The following is a 21,926-nucleotide window of genomic DNA, read 5'->3' as shown; positions in this document are numbered from 1 at the left end:
TGGAGGAGTGGCCTAGTGGTTAGGGTGGTGGACTTTGGTCCTGAGGAACTGAGTTCGATTCCCACTTCAGGCACAGGCAGGTCCTTGTGACTCTGGGCAAGTCACTTAACCCTCCATTGCCCCATGTAAGCTGCATTGAGCCTGCCATGAGTGGGAAAGCGCAGGGTACAAATGTAACAAAAATAAAATAGATACTATTGGAGATTCTACATGGAATGTTGCTACTATTGGAGATTCTACATGGAATGTTGCTATTCCACTAGCAACATTCCATGTAGAAGGCTGCACAGGCTTCTGTTTTCTGTGAGTCTGACGTCCTGCACGTACGTGCAGGACGTCAGACTCACAGAAGCAGAAGCCTGCGTGGCCACATTGGTGATCTGCAAGGGCCGACTTCTACATGGAATGTTGCTAGTGGAATAGCAACATTCCATGTAGAATCTCAGATAGTAGCAACAGTGGAGGAGTGGCCTAGTGGTTAGGGTGGTGGACTCTGGTCCTGAGGAACTGAGTTTGATTCCTACTTCAGGCACAGGCAGCTCCTTGTGACTCTGGGCAAGTCACTTAACCCTCCATTGCCCGCCGCATTGAGCCTGCCATGAGTGGGAAAGCGCGGGGTACAAATGTAACAAAAATAAATAAATAAAAATATCGGAGAGTCAGTGAAAGGAAAAGACATAGGAGCACTGGAACGATATGTGCTGGAATAAAAACTGCAAATTATGATGGCTAAACGATATATGACACCTATGGATGTTGGATAGATTCCAAGTGCAAAATGGATGAACAATATGTAAGATATAAAATTATCAGATACGAGATGATAGAGCCCCAACAGTTGGTGCTTGGAGAATACAAATGATCGAACTCCTCAAACTAGAAAGGCGTGGTCTTTTGGATTTGTCCTCTGGGGAGGGCAAGAGGTTTCAAAGAATATGGGAGAAATTTTGGGACACTCTGCAACCCCTTGCAAGGAGCAGAATTCTAAACTAGAGGTGTTTGGTTTTGAGTTACCGGCTGGACTTGATGACTGAAAAGCTTGTTTTGGGAAGGGATCAGGGGGAGGGGGGAATTAGGTTGGGAGGTGGGGATCTAGGAAGTGATGGGGGGCGGGAGAGTAGTAATAGCGGAGGGACAAGGGAGCAATAAAGAACAACCTGGATTCTTCCGCAATCAGCTCGTCAATGACATCCAGTGCTTTCATTATATTCCCGCAATATTTGGGTTGTTTTGGTTGGTTCATGTGTTTAAAAGAGTTATGCACACTGTTCAGCTAACCAGAGGGAAGGGGGAGTTGGGTTGGTGGGGGGGAGGGGGGGGGGACAAAACAGAAAATCAGTTGACGTTGGAAGAAGTGCTGACAGTTGCTTGTTGTATTAGTGCCGTAATTGGTAGAACTGTGTTTGTATCACATTTTGCATACTATGTCAATAAACAGATTTAAACATAAAATTATCAGATTTGCATACAGTCCAAATGGACTGTAATAGTTCAATTAAACAAGTGTCAGAGAGTCAGGAAAATGAAAATAACTATAGGAGCGCTAGAACGATACACACTGGAATAAAAACCATAAAATGATGATGATTAAACAATATATGATACTTATGCATGTCAGATAGAAACTAAAGTGATAAGTGAGTGTTAAATGTGTAAAACAATCATAAATAGATGGGAAAATGTGGGATACAAATGTAACAAATAAATAAACATATAATGAACTCAACCTAATATTGTGAATCAAGTCTTCACGTGATCTCCGAGGATTTAAAAATATATATGTTGAGGATATACTAGATTTGCAATATGAAGGAATTACTGTAAAATAATGAACCCAATAGAGAAGTGACATAGATAAAACATAATATTCTGTGGGTTGAATTGGCTATCCACTTTTTCTGTGCAAAATATCAAAAAGTATATAATAGTATATCTTATATTCCGCCAGAACCGATATACTCATATCACCCCTCTCCTCAAGTCACTTCACTGGCTTCCGATCAGATACCGCATCCAATTCAAGCTTCTCCTCCTTACTTACAAATGCACCCGGTCTGCTGCTCCTCACTACCTCTCTACCCTCATCTCCCCCTACGTCCCTGCCCGTAACCTCCGCTCACACGACAAATCGCTCCTCTCAGTACCCTTCTCCACCACTGCCAACTCCAGGCTCCGCTCATTTTGCCTTGCCTCACCCTATGCCTGGAACAGTCTTCCTGAATCCCTACGCCAAGCCCCCTCCCTACCCATCTTCAAATCCTTGCTTAAAGCTCACCTCTTCAATGCTGCTTTCGGAACCTAACCTTTCGAACATATAGGTTGCCCCAATCTGTCTGACCTTTCAGATTAACTGTACATTTGTCTTTTAGATTGTAAGCTCTTCGAGCAGGGACTGTCTTTCCATGTTAAATTGTACAGCGCTGCGTAACCCTAGTAGCGCTTTAGAAATGTTAAGTAGTAGTAGTAGTAGTAGTAGTAGTAGTAGAAAATAAAACACGAAAGGTTCGAAGAGCTCTCATTTTTCCGTGTATCATAAAAGTAGAAAAAACTGGCTAAACAAATGGAAGTCTAAAAAGGGGTATAACAATGAGAAAACAGGATGACATAAGAGCAATAAAAGACAAACTGAACGTGACGCCACCGTGGCCAACTACTGAAGAAATATATATGAAGGTTTTCTAGAAATATATTGCGGCACGATAGAATAAATTTTGATGTATACCTCAAAAAGTCTAGATATTTGCCACAGTTAGCCATCGGTTCTGAGTGAACTGAATTATATTTTAAGTGTCCCTGCAAAGAATGGGATAAAAATATGCTCCAAGATGACACTTAAATTTGCTTAAAATACTCTTGCAAACATAAACAAGGCTAAAAAAATGATCAGATATTACACTGGAGGTAAACCTAAAAAAGCACACAAAAAAAACTGACAAATTTAACAACTCTCTGACAGAAATTGAAACCAAAAGTTGTGCCAAAATAAATGGTAGGAGAAAGGTGATGTAGAAATGTGGGTCACTACTACTACTACTTAACATTTCTAGAGCGCTACTAGGGTTACGCAGCGCTGTACAATTTAACAAAGAGAGACAGTCCCTGCTCAAAGAGCTTACAATCTAATAGACAAGTGAACGGTCGGTCCGATAGGGGCAGTCAAATTGGGGCAGTCTGGATTCACTGAACAGTAAGGGTTAGGTGCCGAACGCAGCATTGAAGAGGTGGGCTTTAAGCAAAGACTTGAAGACAGGCAGGGAGGGGGCTTGGTGTAAGGGTTCAGGAAGGTTGTTCCAAGCATAGGGTGAGGCGAGGCAGAATGAGCGGAGCCTGGAGTTGGCGGTGGTGGAGAAGGGTACTGAGAGGAGGGATTTATCCTGTGAACGGAGGTTACGGGCGGGAACGTAAGGGGAGATGAGGGTAGAAAGATAGTGAGGGGCAGCAGACTGAGTGCATTTGTAGGTAAGAAGGAGAAGCTTGAATTGAATGCGGTATCTGATCGGAAGCCAGTGAAGTGACTTGAGGAGAGGGGTGATATGAGTATATCGGTTCTGGCGGAATATGAGACGTGCAGCAGAGTTCTGAACAGATTGAAGGGGGGATAGATGGCTAAGTGGGAGGCCAGTGAGGAGTAAGTTGCAGTAGTCCAGGCGAGAGGTAATGAGAGCGTGGACGAGAGTTCGGGTGGTGTGTTCAGAGAGGAAAGGGCGAATTTTGCTGATGTTAAAGAGGAAGAAGCGACAGGTCTTGGCTATCTGCTGGATATGCGCAGAGAAGGAGAGAGAGGAGTCAAAGATGACTCCGAGGTTGCGGGCAGATGAGACGGGGAGGATGAGGGTGTTATCAACTGAGATAGAAAGTGGAGGAAGAGGAGAAGTGGGTTTTGGTGGAAAGACGATAAGCTCGGTCTTGGACATGTTCATGTTCAGTGTCAGAGAATGTAAATGAAGTAATGCATATGGAATATATGGTAATCTAAAGTAGAGAAAAAAAAGTCCATTTTGGAGGCCAACTATACATTATAACTTGTTTTTAATGGTAATTAGCTTTTTTGTCTTTGATTTGTTTCTTTGGAGAGTACTTTCTCCTATGTCATTGGTACCCACATGTACCAAGATAGCCTGCTCCTCCCCAGCACTGTCTAAAATCTTATCTAGCTTCTGCATGAGGTCCGCCACATTTGAACCAGGCAGGCAAGTAGCCAAGCGACCCTCATGCCCACCAGTCAACCCAAGTATCTATATGCCAAATGATTGAATCTCTAACTAGTACGGCCATCCTAACCCTTCCCTCAAAGCCAACAGCCCCTGGAGACACATCCTCGGTGTGAGAGGATATTGTGTCCCTTGGGGGGACAATTCTGGCTACAGGATCACTTCCTGCCTCACCAAGGTGATGCTCTCCCTTCAAGTGACCTTTCTCCTCCATGGCAGCACAGAGGTTGCCAGACTGGAGTTCAGACTTCTACTATGTCTCTGTAGGCTCCTCCAAGTCTGCTACTGTAGCCTCCAAGGATTGGACCTGTTCTCTCAGTGCTAGAAGTTCTTTGCACCGAGTACACACATACGATCTCTCACCAACTGGGAATTAATCAAACATGTGACACTCGCTACAAAAGACTAGATAGCCCTCATCTCACTGCTGGACTGCTGTCTGTGTCTTATTATTGATAATTTCTTATTTAAGTTGCCAATGAAGTAGGAATTTGTAGACTTCCTTTTTAGTGACTTTTGTGGCTCTCCCCACCATGCTTCTTCACTGTTTCTCCTCAGACAAGCAGCATGAGCCATCCACAGATAGGTGATGTCGTTCAACAAGTCCCAAGGACAGAGATGCTTTCAAATTGCTTTGGAGAGATTTTTTTTTAGATCTCTCTGAGCATACTTCTTAAGTATCTGTGTGGGGCAAGCTCAGGCAATCCCTCATCATGCCTCAATTTACTTTTATTATGGAAATTGTATTATATGCTATTACCTATGCACCTGCTCTACTTTTTTAGGCTATCCTATAACCCAGGTGATGGTAACTGAAAGAAAACTCACTCTAGAATAAATTTAACAGCTTTACTCAGGCACCAAATCAAGAAGAATCACAATGCAAGAATTAATGGTACAGAAGTTAAGTGAAGAGAGACAGAAAACACAAATTTTAAGCAGTACAAATACATTTCTAATGCACAGCGCTCTTCGATTCAACTTGAATTGTATTTCTATCACTAAAAGGTGCAAAAGAAAGAGACAGGGTCCCCAGACTTGTTTTGACAGCACATCTGAATCCTCCCCAGTCTGTTGCCATTCCAGTGCACAATGCCAATCCTGGGCTGCAAAGACAAGATATGGCTCACTCCATTTTCTGGACTGCAAGCGTCCAATAGGTTTTGACATAAAATATCAGTGCCACATGGCCCCTGACTTTGACAAGACTTAACTACTGCACCAGTCCATTGTGGTGGACTCTACCCTGAAGAAAAATAAGTGTTCCTACCCCAGTCCTAATACTCCTCCTGGCAAGAACTCTGAACATGCTGGCAAAACAGGACTTCCAAGGCTCCAAGCACATCTCCCGAAATCAAGAGCAGCTTCTCCTTCCTCACTAAAGCCTCCCCATAACTGCCTATCCCCCTCATTAACGACCTAGAGGAATGCAGAAAGCACCTATTCAAGTCTGCCTTGGATGCCTAAACTAGTGCCTCCATTGTCTTCACTACGGCACGTCACCTAGCCTGGCTCTGTGCCTCAGTGCTTGAGAAACCTCCATGAGAACTCAGCAGATGCCTCATGCTCCATGCTTGGAGAGACAAGGTAAAGACCATCGACAGCATCAAGGACAACTGCACCACGCTGAAGACTCTCTTCAGAGGGACTCAAGCAAAGTTCATTGTTGAAAAGGCATGAAGGCAGTCACTTCTGAAAAACTTCATTCAGATCACGCCACTACTCATCAAGGTGGCCCAACACAAGTTGTAGTGCTCAACTCATTACAACACCTACTTGCAGAAGCATCAACCCAGGGACAAGGGGCAACAAAAGCAAAACCCCAGCTCCAAACAGAACCAAGGGCTTTGATCAACAACTCTGTTATCAAACCCCCATTGGCAGTCAGATCAAGTGAAGGCATGGCCCGAAATCATCACAGATAAATGGGCTCAACATTGTCTGAGCAGGATTCCGCATCCACATCTGCTTCCATCACCAAGCGCCACCATCTGTGACCAACTACAATCCAAACCCCTATCCGTCCACTTAGGCCAGGAGGTACAAGCCCTTCTCCAATAAGGAGCTGTGGAACCAGTGCCTACATCAGAGATTAACTCCGGGTTCTACATTCCCAAGAATGATTGGATCACCGTCCCATTCTGGACCTGCATAACATCAAGTGAAACCAAAAGAAGTTCAGGATGCTCATTATGAACCATTCTCCCACTCCTCTAGCCCAATGACTGGCTAGCGATCCTGGACCTAAAGGATGCATATCTGCACGTTCTGATCCACCCCTCAAAGAGAAAATATATTTATTCTTCTAATCCGTATATACCAAAACTGGTTCAATGTGGATTATGCCCCCTAAGAAGCCGGGTAATACATCTGTTATTACATCACAATGATTATAAAAACAACACTAAAATACATTATACAGTAGTAATACCACATGATCCTTTCATAAATCAACAAATTATTAGCTATATTACCGTGGTGTAAATCTTGAAACAAAAAGGTCTTTAAAATTTTTCAACCATAACTAAGTTGGAAGAATCTTCCAAAGTTTCACTGCTTGAAATTTATTTATTTGTTACATTTGTACCGCGCTTTCCCACTCATGGCAGGCTCAATGCGGCTTACATGGGGCAATGGAGGGTTAAGTGACTTGCCCAGAGTCACAAGGAGCTGCCTGTGCCTAAAGTGGGAATCGAACTCAGTTCCTCAGGACCAAAGTCCACCACCCTAACCACTAGGCCACTCCTCCACAAACAGATGAGATACTTTCACCCCTTTCGGACTGGGATAAGCAAATGGATTCAACTGTCTCAATGATTGGCACTTTACTGAAGAAGTACATAACAACAGTGTCACGCCCCTCACCTGTTCTCTGTGGTCTTCAGCAGCATTCCATACCAAGGACTTGTTTACTTTACAGGAAATCCAGCGCTTCCTTTCTAGCTCTGCAAGAGGGCACTGGCTGATATCATCACTTCCTGTTTGGTAGTATTTTAAGGAAGTGCCTGCCTCCAACCAGTGCCTTTGCAACAGGTCTCCTAGAGTTATCTAGTGTGTGTTGTAGCCTTGTTCCACTTTGTCTCCTGTTCCTGCCTGTGCTTTATTTCTGGTTCCTGCTCCAGCAAAGTCCTGCTTCCAAGCTCCAGTTCTGTTTCTAGCTTGTGTATAGCTTCCCTGCTCCAGTCCTGCTTCTGTTCCAAGCTCCAGTACTGTCTTTCTGCTTCCAGCCTTAGGTCTAGCTTCTACCATTGCTTCAACTTTCAGCCATGGTTCCGGCACCAGCAAAAGCTTCAGTTCTAAGCTCTGCTTCCAGTCTTAGCTTCAGTTCCAGCACAACCTCTGTCTACTAACTCCAGCATAGTCTCCAGTACAGTCTTGCCCACCGCCAGTCAAGGCCTAGCCAGCCCTTGGGTTGGCTAGGTAGCGTCGACCCGGCTGATACCCTAAGGCTCACCGTCAGTCGTGACAAATAGCCATACTGGGTCAGACCAATGGTCCATCTAGCCCAGTATCCTGTTTCCAACAGTGGCCAATCCAGGTCACAAGTACCAGAGAAAAATCCAATTAATAACATTCCATGGGCAAGCAGTTGCTTCCCCCATGTCCATCTCAATAATAAACTATGGACTTTTCCTCTAGGAACTTGTCCAAATCTTTTTTAAACCCAGATATGTTAACCTCTGTTACTACATCCTCTGGCAAAGAGTTCCAGAGCTTAACTATTTGTTGAGTGACGACCTATTTCCTCCTATTTGTTTTAAAAGTATTTCGTTGCAACTTCATTGAGTGTCGCCTAGTCTTTATACTTTTTGAAAGAGTAAAAAAAAAACAATTCACTTCTACTCGTTTTACATCACTCAGGATTTTGTAGAGCTTAATAATATCTCCCCTCAGCTGTCTCTTTTCCAAGCTGAAGAGCCATAACCTCTTTAGCCTTTCCTCATATGAAGGGAGTTACATTCCCTTTATCATTTTGGTCGCTCTTGTTTGAACCTTTTCTAATTATGTTATATCTTTTTTGAGATATGGTGACCAGAACTGAACACAATATTCAAGGTGAGATCGCACCACAGAGTGATACAGAGGCATTAGAGCACTCTCGATATTATTTAGCATCCCTTTCTAATAATTCCTAGCATCCTGTTTGCTTTTTTGGCCGCCGCCACAAACTGATCAGAAGATTCGGCGTATTCTCTAGATCTTTTTCTTGGGTGCTGACCCCAAGATGAACCCTAGCATCAGGTAACTATGATTCGGATTATTATTCCCAATATGCATCACCTTGCATTTGTTCACATTCAAATTTCATTTGCCATTTGGATGCCAAATCTTCCAGTTTACTAAGGTCTTCCTGCAGTTTGTATTTATTTATTTATGTGCTACATTTGTATCCCCTTTTTAACAGACCGCATGTGTTTTAACAACATTGAATAGTCTTGAGTTATCTGCAAATTTAATCAATTCACTTATTCCAATTTCCAGATCATTTATATGTTAAAAAGCACTGATCCCAGTACAGATCCATGTGGCACTCCACTATTCACCCTCCTCCATTGAGAGAAATGGCCATTTAACCCTACCCTCTATTTTATGTCCAAAACCCAATACCTAACCCACAACAGAACATTGCCTCATATCCCATGACTCTAACAGCCCTTTTACTAAGCCATGTAGGTGCATACATGTGTGCTACGTGCATCAAATTTGAACTACTGCCTGGCTACCGTGTGGCCTGAGTGGTAATTTCAATTTTTACATGCGGAAAATGCTAACCGGGCAGTAATCGGCATTCTATGCACATAGACCATTACTGCCCAGTTAACGCGCGAGACTTTACCACTAGGTTAATGGGTGGCGGTTAAGTCTCAGACCCAAAATGGACGCATACCAATTTTTATTTTGCCACATGTCCATTTTTGGCCAAAAAAAGGCCTTTTTTGCAGGCACGCAGAAAAATGGACCTACACGCGTCTATACCAGTGCAGGCCAGTTTTCATCACATCTTAGTTACGGACCCCCAAGTTTCTCAGGAGTCTCTCATGAGGAACTCTGTCAAAAGGTTTCTGAAAATCTAGACACACTACATCAACTGCCTCACTTTTACCCACATGTTTATTCACTCCTTCAAAGGAATGAATCAAATTGATGAGGCAAGACTTCCCTTGGTTGAAACCACAGTAACTCTGTACCATTAAACCATGTTTATTTGTGTGTTCCTTAATTTTATTCTTTATAATAGTTTCCACTATTTTACCCGGCACTGAAGTCAGGCTTACTGGTCTATAATTTCTCTGATCACCCCTAGAACCCTTTTTAAAAATCAGCATCACATTGGTCACCCTCCAATCTTCAGGCACTATGAACGACTTTAACAACAGGTTACATAGTACTAACAACAGATCAGCAATTCCATGCCTGAATTCCTTCAGTACCCTTGGATGCATGCCATCCAGTCCAGGCGATTTACTACTCTAACTTGCCGATTTGGCTCAGTACGTCTTCCAGTTTAACAAGATTTCTTTCAGCTCCTCTGCATCATCATCACCCTTGAAAACCATTTCTGGTACAGGCAGATCTCTTACATCTTCCATAAAGACTAAAGCAAAGAACTCATTCTGTTTTTCCACTACGGACTTGTCCTCCCTGAGGCTTATAGCATTTGTATACAGGTAGCTCAAATTGTGTTTTTCTTTGCATCTAGAAGCTGCATAGAAGTAGAAGGAGATAATGTGCATCCTTTACCCTGCTTTCTCCTTAAACACACCTGGCTTTATTTCACCATTGCTGAAACCTCTCTATACGGCGGTGCTAAACCATATCTCTTCTTCAAAGTAATGGACAAGCACTATCAATTCAAAGTCCTCTCATTTGACCTCACACCAACTCCACAAGTGTTGCAGCAGCCCATCTTTATCAAGAGGTATGTGTCTTTCCATATCAAGACTGGCTAATCACTGGCCACTCTAAACAGGAAACCCAAGCTGCTCTTCACACCACCATGTCACTCCTCCAGAGCCTCAGCTTTCTCATCAAGAGTCTCACCTTACAGCGACTCAGATGCTGGATTTTTAATTGAAGCAGTCAGGCACACCAGCCTAGTCAGGGCATTCCTACTATGCCTGAGAGCCACCATCATCATCTCCCTAACACACTGTATCTCCTCCAGAATGAGAGTACAAGCCTGGTCCCTTCTACATCTTCCTAGGACACCTGGAGGCCTCTGTCTATGCTGTCATATACACCAGGCTCTGCATACGCTCCCTGCAGTGGCATTTGTGCCAACATGGGAATCAGCACAACCAACTATTAAAACAATAAAATCCACCTTGGCAACTTCATCCTGCAGGGCTTTCAGTTGGTGGACAACCTCACCACAGACAAATTTTTCCAGCCAACCTGGAACCAACCATCACCACAGATGCATCCAAGCAACGGCTGAGGCGGCACATCTCTGGCAGCTTTGCAAAGGGGACACATGGCACCAACACAGAATGCATCTCCACACCAACATTTTGGATCTCAGGGCAATGGACAATGCCTTGTATGCCTGTGAACCATGGAATGCCACACAATCAGCCATTCTCCGGAACGATAACCAAGTAGCTGTCAAGGTTCTGGCTAGGTAAGCCATTTAACCACAGTTGGGTTTATCCTACCAACCCAACCTGAAAGGCTAGGCGGCTCCTGGCAGGTGAGTTATGCTCCGGTGAAGACTAGGCTAGCAAGTGGCTCTGAAAGAGCCCTTAAGGGCAGGCCTGACAGGATCAAGACCTGGGAATATCTCTGAAAAGAGCTCTTGGGGGCACCCTGACAAGTCAGGGCAGAGAGTGTCTCTTAAGAGAATCCTTTTGGGGCTGGGCCGACGAAGTCGCAGCCAGGGGTAGTGGGGACCCGAAGGACTGGAGGTCCAAAGCCCCAAAGACCTGGAACAAAGCAGGAAATGGGTAGAACAGGCGGGACAAGGCTGGAATGGGACTGGAGACGAGGCTGGAGACAAACACAAGACTAAGCTTGGCAATCAGTTGCAAAGGCAAGGTGGGAGAGTCCTGGGATCCCTTAAAAGGCCCCAGATTGATGTGACCTCCGGGTGCCTGGGATGAATTCCCATCTCTGGCCCTTTAAAATACTCTTTGGCGCCGACACACATATACGCCTAAGACGGTTGGCGTCAGCCAGCATGGAAAATGCAGGGTAAGAGCAAGCTGCAGGGCCAACACTGGAGATGGCTGCACAGATGGCCCGGCATAATGGAAGGGCCACCGGAGGTCCGAAGAAGCCGTTGAGCTATCCCCTTGACTATCCCCTAGTTTTGTACTTTTGGAACGAGTAAAAAATCAATTTACTTCTACTAGTTCTGCACCACTCAGGATTTTGTATCTCCCCTCATCTGTCTTTTCCAAACTGAAGAACCCTAACCTTTTTTTTAGCCTTTCCTCATATGAGAGGCTTTCCATCCTGTTTATCATTTTGGTTGCTTTTCTTTGAACCTTTTCTAATTCCACTATATCTTTTTTGAGATACGGCGACCAGAGCTGAACACAGTACTCAAGGTGAGGTCGCACCATGGAGTGATACAGAGGCATTATAGTATTTTCGGTCTTATTTACCATCCCTTTCCTAAGAATTGCTAGCATCCTGTTTGCTTTTTTGGCCGCCACTGCACATTGAGCAGATGATTTCAGTGCATTATCTACAATGACACCCAGATCTTTCCTTAGTTACTGACTCCCCAAGGTGGATCCTAGCATCAGGTAACTATGATTTGGATTATTCTTTCCAATGTGCATCACCTTGCATTTGTCCACATTAAATTTCATCTGCTATTTCGATGCCCAATCTTCCAATTTCCTAGGAATGTTTCACCGTCCACATCTGTTTTAACAACCTTGAATAGCTTTGTTTCATGTGCAGATTTAATCACCTCAGTCATCATTCCGATTTTCCATATCATATATATATGTTAAATATCACCTGTCCCAGTACAGATACCTATGGCACTCCACTGTTCACCCTCCATTGAGAAAAATTACCATTTAACCCTGCCCTCTGTTTTCTGTCCAATAACCAATTCCTAATACGCACCAGAACATTGCCTTTTATCCCATGACTCTTTAATTTTCTCAGGAGTCTCTCATGAGGAACTTTCTCAAAAGCTTTCTGAAAATCTAGATACAGTACGAGGCATATTTTTAAAGCACTTTGGGAGGCTAAGTTCCATAGGTTTCTATGGAACTTTGGGAGGCTAAGTGCTTTGAAAATGAGCCTCTACATCAACTGGCTCAGCTTTATCCACATATATATTCATGTCTTCAAAGAAATGAAGCAAATTGGTGAGGCAAGACTTCTGTTGACTGAACCTGTGCTGACTCTGTCCCATGAAACCATGTTTGTCTGTGTGTTCTGTTATTTTATTCTTTACTAGTAAAAGAGGCCCGTTTCAGAGCAAATGAAACGGGCGCTAGCAAGGTTTTCGTCGCCATCACCCCCCCCCCCCCACGGCCAACCCCTTCATTGTTCTGCCATTGCTCCGCCCCAGTCATGACGTTTGACGTGAGGGCGGGGCCCGGAGCGATTTCCCCCTCCCCCCCCCGCCTCCCTGCCTCCTTCCCTGCCAACCCCTTCATTGTTCTGCCATTGCTCCGCCCTCGAGGGTGGGGCCCGGAGCGATTTTGGTGGCTTCACCACCACGAACCTTCGAACCTTTTTGAAGGAAGTCAGGGCTTGGCTTCACTGACGTCAGTGTCCTCAGAACGTTGAGGGTGAGTTTATTATAGTAGATAATTTTCACTATTTTGCCTGGCGCTGATGTCAGGCTTACCGGTCTGTAATTTCCCAGATCACCCCTGGAACCCTTTTTAAAAATTGGCGTCACATTGGCCACCCTCTAATCTTCAGACACAGTGGCTATGTGAGTATGTTGGTATGTTTCAGGACACTAGAAGCAGGATGAGACAAAACCTGGTATTATGTGCTTCTGTGGCTACTAAACTCATTTGGGAGGAATGTTTATCAGGTCTCATTGCTTATTGCCTGCATCCAGTCCTACAAGCTGTACTCCATGATGTTTACATCTTTTTGAAGGTGCCATCTCCAGAGTCTTATACAGGGGCATAATCACCTCCTTTTTCCTACTGATTATTCCTCTCCCTGCTCATCCAAGCATCATTCTAGCTTTTGCTGTCGCCTTTTCTACCTGTTTGTACACCTTAAGATGTTCACATATGATCACACCCAAGTCCCGCTCCTCTTTCATGCAGAAAAGTTGTTCATTTTATTTATTTATTTAGAAAGACTTGATAAACTGCCCAAAGCTAATGAGTAGATCCAAGCAGTGTACAATAAAATTAAAAAAAGGAAATCAGAAAGGAACTCCAATAAATTTGACAGGAAAGTGCATTCATTCATTTGCTTAAAGAATTCATTCACTCTCTAAACTGTACCGTTCCCTTGGGTTTTTGCAGCCTAAATGCATGACCCTGCATTTTTTAGCATTAAGCTTCCAAATTCTAGATCATTCCTCCAGCTTCATTAAGTCCTACCTCATGTTATCCACACCATCAGATGTGTCTACCCTATTACAGGTTTTAGTATCATGCACAAAGAAGCAAACCTTATTAGACGGTCCTTCAGCAATATCACTTAAAGGTTAAAAAGGACCATCCCAAGATCCAAACCTTGCGGCACACCACTGGTAACATCCTTTTCCTCAGAATGAGCTCTATTTACCACTGCCTTCTGTCAAGGAAGTTGCATGGAAATACTTTTAAAATAAATAGGAGGAAATAGTTTTTCACTCAACAAAGAGTCAAGCTCTGGAATTCTTTGTTGGAGGATGTGGTTACAGCAGTTAGCATTTCTGGGTTTAAAAGAATTCCTTTTTATCTTTAATCACCATGGAAAACACTTTTTTTTTTTTTTTTTTGTAGGATCGTCAAAAGTAAGGTTCTCTGGAGGAGGAGTACACTTCTTGGAAGTTGAAGAATAGCATCTGAAGGAAAACCTATGGATTCTTCTCCCTCTCAAGTTAGGAGATTCTCTCCCTCAAGAATGCTTTGATATCTGGTTCTTTGATTCATAATAAAGGTTCCACTTCATACTGATGGTACATTCAGCCTGAAACAGGTGTACATTCCAAAGAAATAAAATTTGAAAAGTGAAGACACAAGAACATAAGAGGGGGGCGTGTCAAAATGGCGGTTGGTACTCGATACTAGACCGGACAGCTAAGTTGCTTTTGCTTCAAAATATATTTCCACGATGCCTCATACAAAGAGGAAAGGCTTGGTGAGAGTACAACCGCCGAAAACTCTCACCTCTACGCCTGTGCAACTTACCCTGGACCGGTTTGTTATGAGTCGAACACAAGAACCAGGTGTAGTGGACCCAGTGAAGGACGCTGGCGGAGGAGCGCTGACGCCCTCAGGGTTGGAAACATCTCTTTCCTCGCCTGAGCTCTATCCACCACCTTGTCCAGCTCTCGTGAGAAGTCAGCCAGAGGACCCGAAAGCATCGGAAGGCGGTGCTACAGGTTCCTCACTCGGCGGTGGCGTATCTCAGTTAGCTGAGAGCTCCAACATGGAACAAGCGGTTCCCGAGGTGGTGACATTAAATCTGATTTGGCAAGCTATCAAAGAGCTGACCAAGGTAACAGAGAAAACGGCTCAAGAATCAACTGCCATAGTAAGTAAGCTTGAATCTTTAAGCTTAGCTTTTGATAAACTGAAAAATGAATCATCGAACCAAATGACTCAAGTACAAACAGACATTTCGAATTTAAAGGCTACATCGGTTGCATTGGTCAAAGATAGCTTAATAACTGCTCAGAAAATTGAACAGATGCAGAATTATAACAGGAGGCTGAATTTACGAGTTCTAAACTTCCCAGTAGTTACAGCAATCTCACCTATGGAATTATTTAAGAAATACTTGATCGAAGTTCTTCATTACTCACCCACTTTGATTCCTCCTATAAATAAAATTTACTATTTACCGATTGCCTCAAAAAAACAGGATGTAATAGAAGGAGTTGGAACTCAAATACAACCACAAGTGGATGATAATGTAACTCTGGATGTTTCTGCACTCCTGGATCAATCTTTTAGTGATATAAAAACTCGAGCTACATTACTAGTGTCATTTATATTTGAGCAAGATGTTAATTCTTTAATGAAAATTTATTTTAAGAATACTTTGACTCTTTTTTGTGGGGCCAGGATTTGGATATATCTGGATGTTGCTAAAATTACCCAAGAAAGAAGAAAACTATTCCTGGCCCTAAGAGAGGACACTAAATCTATCGGAGCTAAGTTTCTTCTTCAATATCCATGCAAATGTATAATTTACTATCTTAATAACAAGTATGTTTTCTTTGACCCTGCGCAGCTCAAAACTTTTTTGGAACAAAAGACAATATCTCCCTAAATTAGATTAATGTATATGAGTAATGTGATAATTTGTGTTCATTAGACCAGGCCATAATGCCTCTTTAATTCTTTTTCTGCTTTATTATCTCCTATACTTTGTTCGCCCCCCTTAGCTCTTTTGTGGTCTGAGGTAGAGGGCCTATTTCTATAAGAGTTTAAATGCTTGGGAAATAATTCTATGTTAATTTTCTTATTATTATTAGTGATTATATATAAGCCTAAGCATAAAAGGTTTTGAAGATATCTTAGCTCTATATTTCTGTATACAAGATAGAAATGCTTGTAAAATTAATAATTTTCAATAAAAAAAAAAAAAAAAGAAAAGTGAAGACACCACGTGTAGAATGCTAAATGTGTCAGTGCTGTAGCTCAAAGACAAACTAAGGGGTCTTGTGAGAAAACCTGCACATAAAAAAAAAAGATTTATGGTTTATTTGAGATTTGATATACCACCATATCTGACATACAGGTCACAGCGGTTTACAATGCATAGAAAGGAACTCCATATATGACAAAAGGCACAACTTTAATCATACAACATAACTATAAAAACTTAAGTAAAATAAACAGATTAAACAATAAATAAAACTAGACTAAGTCTATTTAACTCTTTCTGAGCTTTGAGAGAACATTCTCTGTCAGCGCAAGCTGATGACATCATCTTTTTGAGTGGCCAATTCATTTTGCTTGTTGGCAGATAAAGTTATTAATTGAACATGTAAATCAGTTTCTAACAGAGCCATCTCCAGCAAGCTCCACTAACAATAAATAAGAATCTGTTCTACAAAAGATAGTCTGTATGTCTTACAGTTTTGAGGGAAGCTTATTTGTGTAAAAGAATATATCCTTATCAACCTACCTCTGCTACAAAGACAATCACAAGACAGTCATTCTTTTCTTCCGCAGACATCTCGTAGAAGAGAGAATTCAATGTGCCCATCAGATAACTTTCTTTGCTTCTTTTCACAGTGGGAATACCCATCACGAGGGACACTAAACAAAAAAAAATACCACCTCATCTCCATAAGTAAGAAGGATTGTTCAAATATATTTATATTTAACAATGAAAAGGAACAAACTGGTCATATTTCCATGCAATGAGTTAGAAATCCCAGGTTTTGTTCCAAGATTGTTCTCTCAGGTTTTACAGAACCATTCCTTCATGGTTAAATGGATACGAGATGTTTCTGAAACTTGACCAATGAAGTACAGTGTTACACTTCTGATGCAGCTGCATGATAAAATTTTGAAAACAGAATGCGATATAACTTGTACAATTTATTTAAATCTATATACAATTACATTATTTGTACACTAAGGAGTACTTTTACTAATGATTGGCTATTAGGGGAAAGTTTGTTATTTACTCCCCTCTAGGTATGTGTTGCTGTTACACTGTTTTTCACTTGTCTATACACTTTCATATATTTGTAGATTTTTTATTTATTTATTTGCATTTGTATCCCACATTTTCCCACCTATTTGCGGGCTCAGTGTGGCTTACAATACATTGTGAATGATGGAAGTGCAATTGGTTGCAGTACAATTCTGAGTTACATTGTGAAGAGTTATCGAAAACAAAGTAAATACAGGGTATCATTTGGGGATGGAACAGCGGAGTATGTGGGAGTACAGTTGGTTGCAGTGCGCTTATAGGTTACATTAGGAAGAATTGTAAAAGACAGAGTAAATTCGGGATATCATTCGGGAATAGAACAGCAGAATGTAACAGTGGCGAGTTGAAAGGGGGACAAAACAGTATCAGGGGACATGAAGGTCTAATAATTTTATCTGTGGGTGGGGTTTTAGGATTGGTGGGAGTGCGGGAGAGGAGACTTCAAGAGAGTGTGTAGGTGCGTATCTATTAAATTGTATGGGTTTCATGTGTTTTGATCCTTGCCGTAGATTTTCTCGAAGAGATAAGTCTTCAGTAATTTGCGGAAGTCGGTCAATTCGTAGATCGTTTTCAAGTTGCGTGGTAGTGTATTCCAGAGTTGTGTGCTCTTGTATGCGAAGGTCGATCCGTGCAGTACTTTGTATTTTATGAGTCACTCTACCTGAACTGATACTTTTGTGGTTCCATCTTGCACTGGTTAAATTTAAAAATCAATGTAGATTAACTCTTGTCGTTATCCATTATATATACACTTATTTATGTAACTTTTATGATTGCCATATAACTGTTTTATTCATGTAATGATTCTGACTGCATGATTACATGTTCATTATATAGTTGTCTTAATAAAGCAAATATATTTACCTGTATCTGGTATTCTCCGAGGACAGCAGGCCACTTATTCTCACATATAAGAATGTGAAATCAATGAGGACCACATCAAGGCAGACAGAATCTGGTCCTCTTTTAAGATATCAACAACTAGCTCAGTGAAAGAACTACTGACAAAATAAGCACATGCCAACTGCCTACTAGACAGCTGCCCAAACTACATGTTGGAAAACCCACCAGATTGGTTCATCAAATGCTTAACTGAACACATAGAATACATGCTCTCAAAAGGACATTTCTCTTCTGACATGGGCAACATCATACTTACTCCAATCCTTCACTAATTACAGATCAGTGGCATCAATACCACAGCTAATAAAAACAATAGAGGGACTAGTAGCACAACAATTAATGGAATACCTAACAGATCTCAATCAGGCTTCAGATTATGCTATAGCACTGAAACAGTCAACCACCCTGATCATAAAATTCAGAAAAATAATAAGCCAAGGCCAGTCAATACTACTATTACAATTCGATATGTCAAGCGCCTTTGACCTAGTAGATCACACAATAATAATGACCCTACTCACAACATAAGAATAACTGGAGAAGTAGCAGCCTGGTTCAACAGTTTTCTAAGAACTAGATCCTACCTTGTCAAGATGTCCAATGAATTTTCAGCCTCCTGGATCCCTTAAAGCGGGTTCTCTCAGGGTTCCCCAACATCACCTGTCAGGCATTATCAATGAAAGTTTTTTCTTCTATTACCCAGTCATTCTCTTGATTTGGTCAACCAGATCTTCCACCTTCTCTCCAAAAAGATTATCCCCCCGTCCCCCCCAGGTAAGGAACATCTGCGATCCTCTGCTGGACCGAATGGTCCAGGTCAGAAACATGCAGCCATGAGAGTCTGTGTATTGCTATACCTTGAGCAGAGATCCTAGATGCTACATCAAAAGTATCGTAAGCGCCCCTGGCCAAGAATTTATGACACGCCTTCTGCTGCTTGACTAGCTGGCAAAAGGGTTCGGCCTGCTCTGCAGGAAGGGCATCGACCAAAGTAGACAGCTGCCGCACCGAGTTCTGCAAATGAATGCGCGTGAAGAGCTGGTATGACTGACTACAGGCAGCGAGCATAGCAGCCTAATACATCTTTCTCCGAAAAGAGTACAAGGTCCTAGCTTCTCTGCCTGGGGGCGCCGAAGCATAGTCCCTAGAACTCTTGGCTCTCTTGACAGCAGAGTCCACCACCATTGAGTTGTGGGGTAACTGAGACCTCATCAACCCAGGCTCCCCATGGATCCGGTACTGGGAGTCTGTCTTCTTCGGGACAATAGGGACAGACAGAGAGGATGCCCAGTTTCATATAAGGACTTCCCTGAGTACCTTATGCAAAGGAGCTGTCACTGCCTCTCTAGGTGGAGAAGTGTAGTCCAGGACCTCGAGCATCTCAGCCCTCTGCTCATCCTCCACATCTACAGGGAATGGAATGTCCTGAGCCATTTCCCTCACAAAAGATGAAAAGGAGAGGCTCTCAGGAGGAGACAGTCTCCTTTCAGGTGGAGGGGAAGGTTCAGAGGAAATCCCAAAGGACTCATCTGAGGAAAAGTACCTGAGATCTTCCTCTGACTCCCACGAGCGTTCCTCCTCAGTATCTGAGAGCCTCAATGACATCCAAGACTGATCCACCTCAACACCAAAGACCCATGGTCTCATGGCGATGTCAAAGCGGCCGACTCTCGAATGGACTGCTTCCTCCACCGATGTTGATGGAGAGTCGACCTGGGTGGCAGCCAATACAGGAGCGGCAAGTGGCAACAAGCTCGGGGACCTCACTGCAGGTGGAGGGCCAGACAAGGCAGCAACAGACGGCATGGCAGGCGCAAGCACCCCCGACACCGATGCAGATTGACGCAGCAGTCCTTCCAGAAGCTCTGGAAGCAAGGCCCGTATGCGCTCATCAAGAGCCACCATCGCAGAAGGCTGCGGGGCTGGTGGAGCAGTCAGTGGCAGAGTCACCTGAGGATCAGGAGCAGAAACCGGACTGTGAGGCCGACGCGCTGGCACCTCCTGTATGGAGGGGGAGCTGTCCTCCCAATGTAGACGCTTCTCAGGTGCCGAATCCCTTGGCACCCCGGAGCTCCCAGCACCATGCGTCAAAGGAGAACGGTGTTGGAGTTCTTAGCCTTCGCTCGATGCACCTCAACGAGACTCCTCGGTGCTGACGTCGAATCCCCACGTCATCTTGGGGTCAGGTCCAACAATGGACGGTCCCGGGGGGCCTGCATAGTAGGAGACCTCGAGGCGGGTAGAAACCCACTTGATGCCTCGCTACTCCCAGCGTGACTTGGCCTCTCAGAAGCCATGCCTACCTCCATTCCCAACGTCAATGCATTCCTCGATGCCGATGGACTAGATCAAGGCCCAAAAAGTTTCTCTCTCTGGACTTCTCGAGCCAACTGAACCCTTTTCTTCATACGAAGACAAAGGACACAGCGAGCCGGGCTATGGTTGGGCCCAAGGCACTGGATACAACACGAATGGGTATCTGTGCCTAAGTTGGTCCGGTTGCACCGAGTACAGCATTTGAAGCACATGGGAGTCTTCGATGTCATGGAAGGGAAGACTTCCCTAGCAAAATCAAAAAACGTGATTGTGCCGGCAAAAAAAAAAAAAAAAAAAGGAGCACAAAAGAAGGGAGACCCGGCCGAGCACGCCTAAGAACGGCTGCAGCTAAAAGAAAGGAAACTTATGGGGACTACGCAGGCTTACGCCTGAACCTGGGGAAGTCAGAAACCCTAGCCTCCTCAGAGGAGGTTTGGAGGAGGTGGAGGGGTGAATTTCCTCTGAGACGAGCAGCTAATTGTTTTAAATATCTAGGAATGCTACTGTCGATGAACACCCATCAGCTGCATGACCTTAATGTCACCCGGCTGCTGGAGGAGACTCGAAACATGCTCCATGGTTGACAACAGGTACCACTCTCATTGTTGGGTAGAGTGAATTTAGTCAAGATGATACTATTTCCTAAACGGCTATATGTGCTACAGATAGCGCCCCTCTGGGTGCGAAAGAAAGACATAACTAGGTTTTATAAATTAGTGTCAAAGTTTTGTTGGAGGGGTAAGCAGCCTAGAATTCGGTTCTCAAACTTAGTGGGTGGTTGGAGGCGGGGGGGGGGGGGGGGGATAGGCATACCAGATCTTGCGTTATATAACCAGGCGTGCCAGTTGCGCCATATGGGAGACTGGTGTTTAGATACTCAGACATACACCCCCACAAATTTGGAGGCTGCGTGCTATGCGCCTTTTCAATGTTTTTCGTTATTACACCATAAAACTCGACAACTTCCGGGGAGTCATAGTACAAATGTATTATTGCGGCCGTTACGAGAGCTGTGGAAGGTGGTTGTTAGACACTATGGGGGAGACCCGACTGCAACAGATTAGCTTACCATATGTGGGAATTCTGAATTTTCACCTGGATTATCAGTGTCTCAATTTAATCAGTGGGCTGAACGAGGGATCACACGGCTGGCGCACCTGGCGGATGGGGACGGGCAGCCCCTCTCATTTCAGAACTTGATGGGTAAGGTTGGAGATTCCTGGGGATCTAGATTCACTATACAGCAAGTGCGACATTACGTTGCCTCATTACCAGGGAACCCCCTGGGGAAACAGTTGGGGGTGCAGTTACTATTTCACTGCTCTATAAAGCATTAACGAAATGGCTACCCCCTAGAGATTATAGTCCCCTGAAGAGAGCTTGGGAAAGAGAACTGGGCACATCAGTGGAGAGGTGGGACATAGCCAAATCAATAGCAAGAGTGCCTTTGTTAACCTCGGATGCGCGATTGAGAGAATGTTCATATCGACGTATTAACAGGGGGTATGTGCCTTCTTCTCAATTAGCGCATATGGGAGGGATTCAGGGCCCGGAGTGCCTTAAGTGCGGGAGGAGTCCGGGAACGTTGCTACACATGTTCTGGAGTTGTCCAGCGCTGAGGAGATTCTGGACTCAAATCCAAGGTTTGGGGGGGAGACAATTAGGGGTTCCTATCTT

At 43.7% G+C, this 21,926-nt stretch overlaps 1 protein-coding gene across 1 annotated transcript in view; it reads right to left on the bottom strand.

The window, feature by feature from the left end:
• LOC115459576 (alpha-1,3-mannosyl-glycoprotein 4-beta-N-acetylglucosaminyltransferase B-like) overlaps window positions 1-21,926 on the bottom strand; it is a 317,839-nt gene that overhangs the window by 195,981 nt on the left and 99,932 nt on the right. Inside the window, exon 4 of the mRNA XM_030189387.1 lies at window positions 16,494-16,627. Within this exon, the coding sequence (XP_030045247.1) occupies window positions 16,494-16,627 (134 nt within the window). The remainder of the gene's footprint in view (window positions 1-16,493; window positions 16,628-21,926) is intronic.

This window comes from Microcaecilia unicolor, unplaced genomic scaffold (assembly GCF_901765095.1).
Source record: "Microcaecilia unicolor unplaced genomic scaffold, aMicUni1.1, whole genome shotgun sequence".
NCBI lineage: Eukaryota > Metazoa > Chordata > Amphibia > Gymnophiona > Siphonopidae > Microcaecilia > Microcaecilia unicolor.
This window is presented reverse-complemented; position numbering and strand designations above follow the sequence as displayed.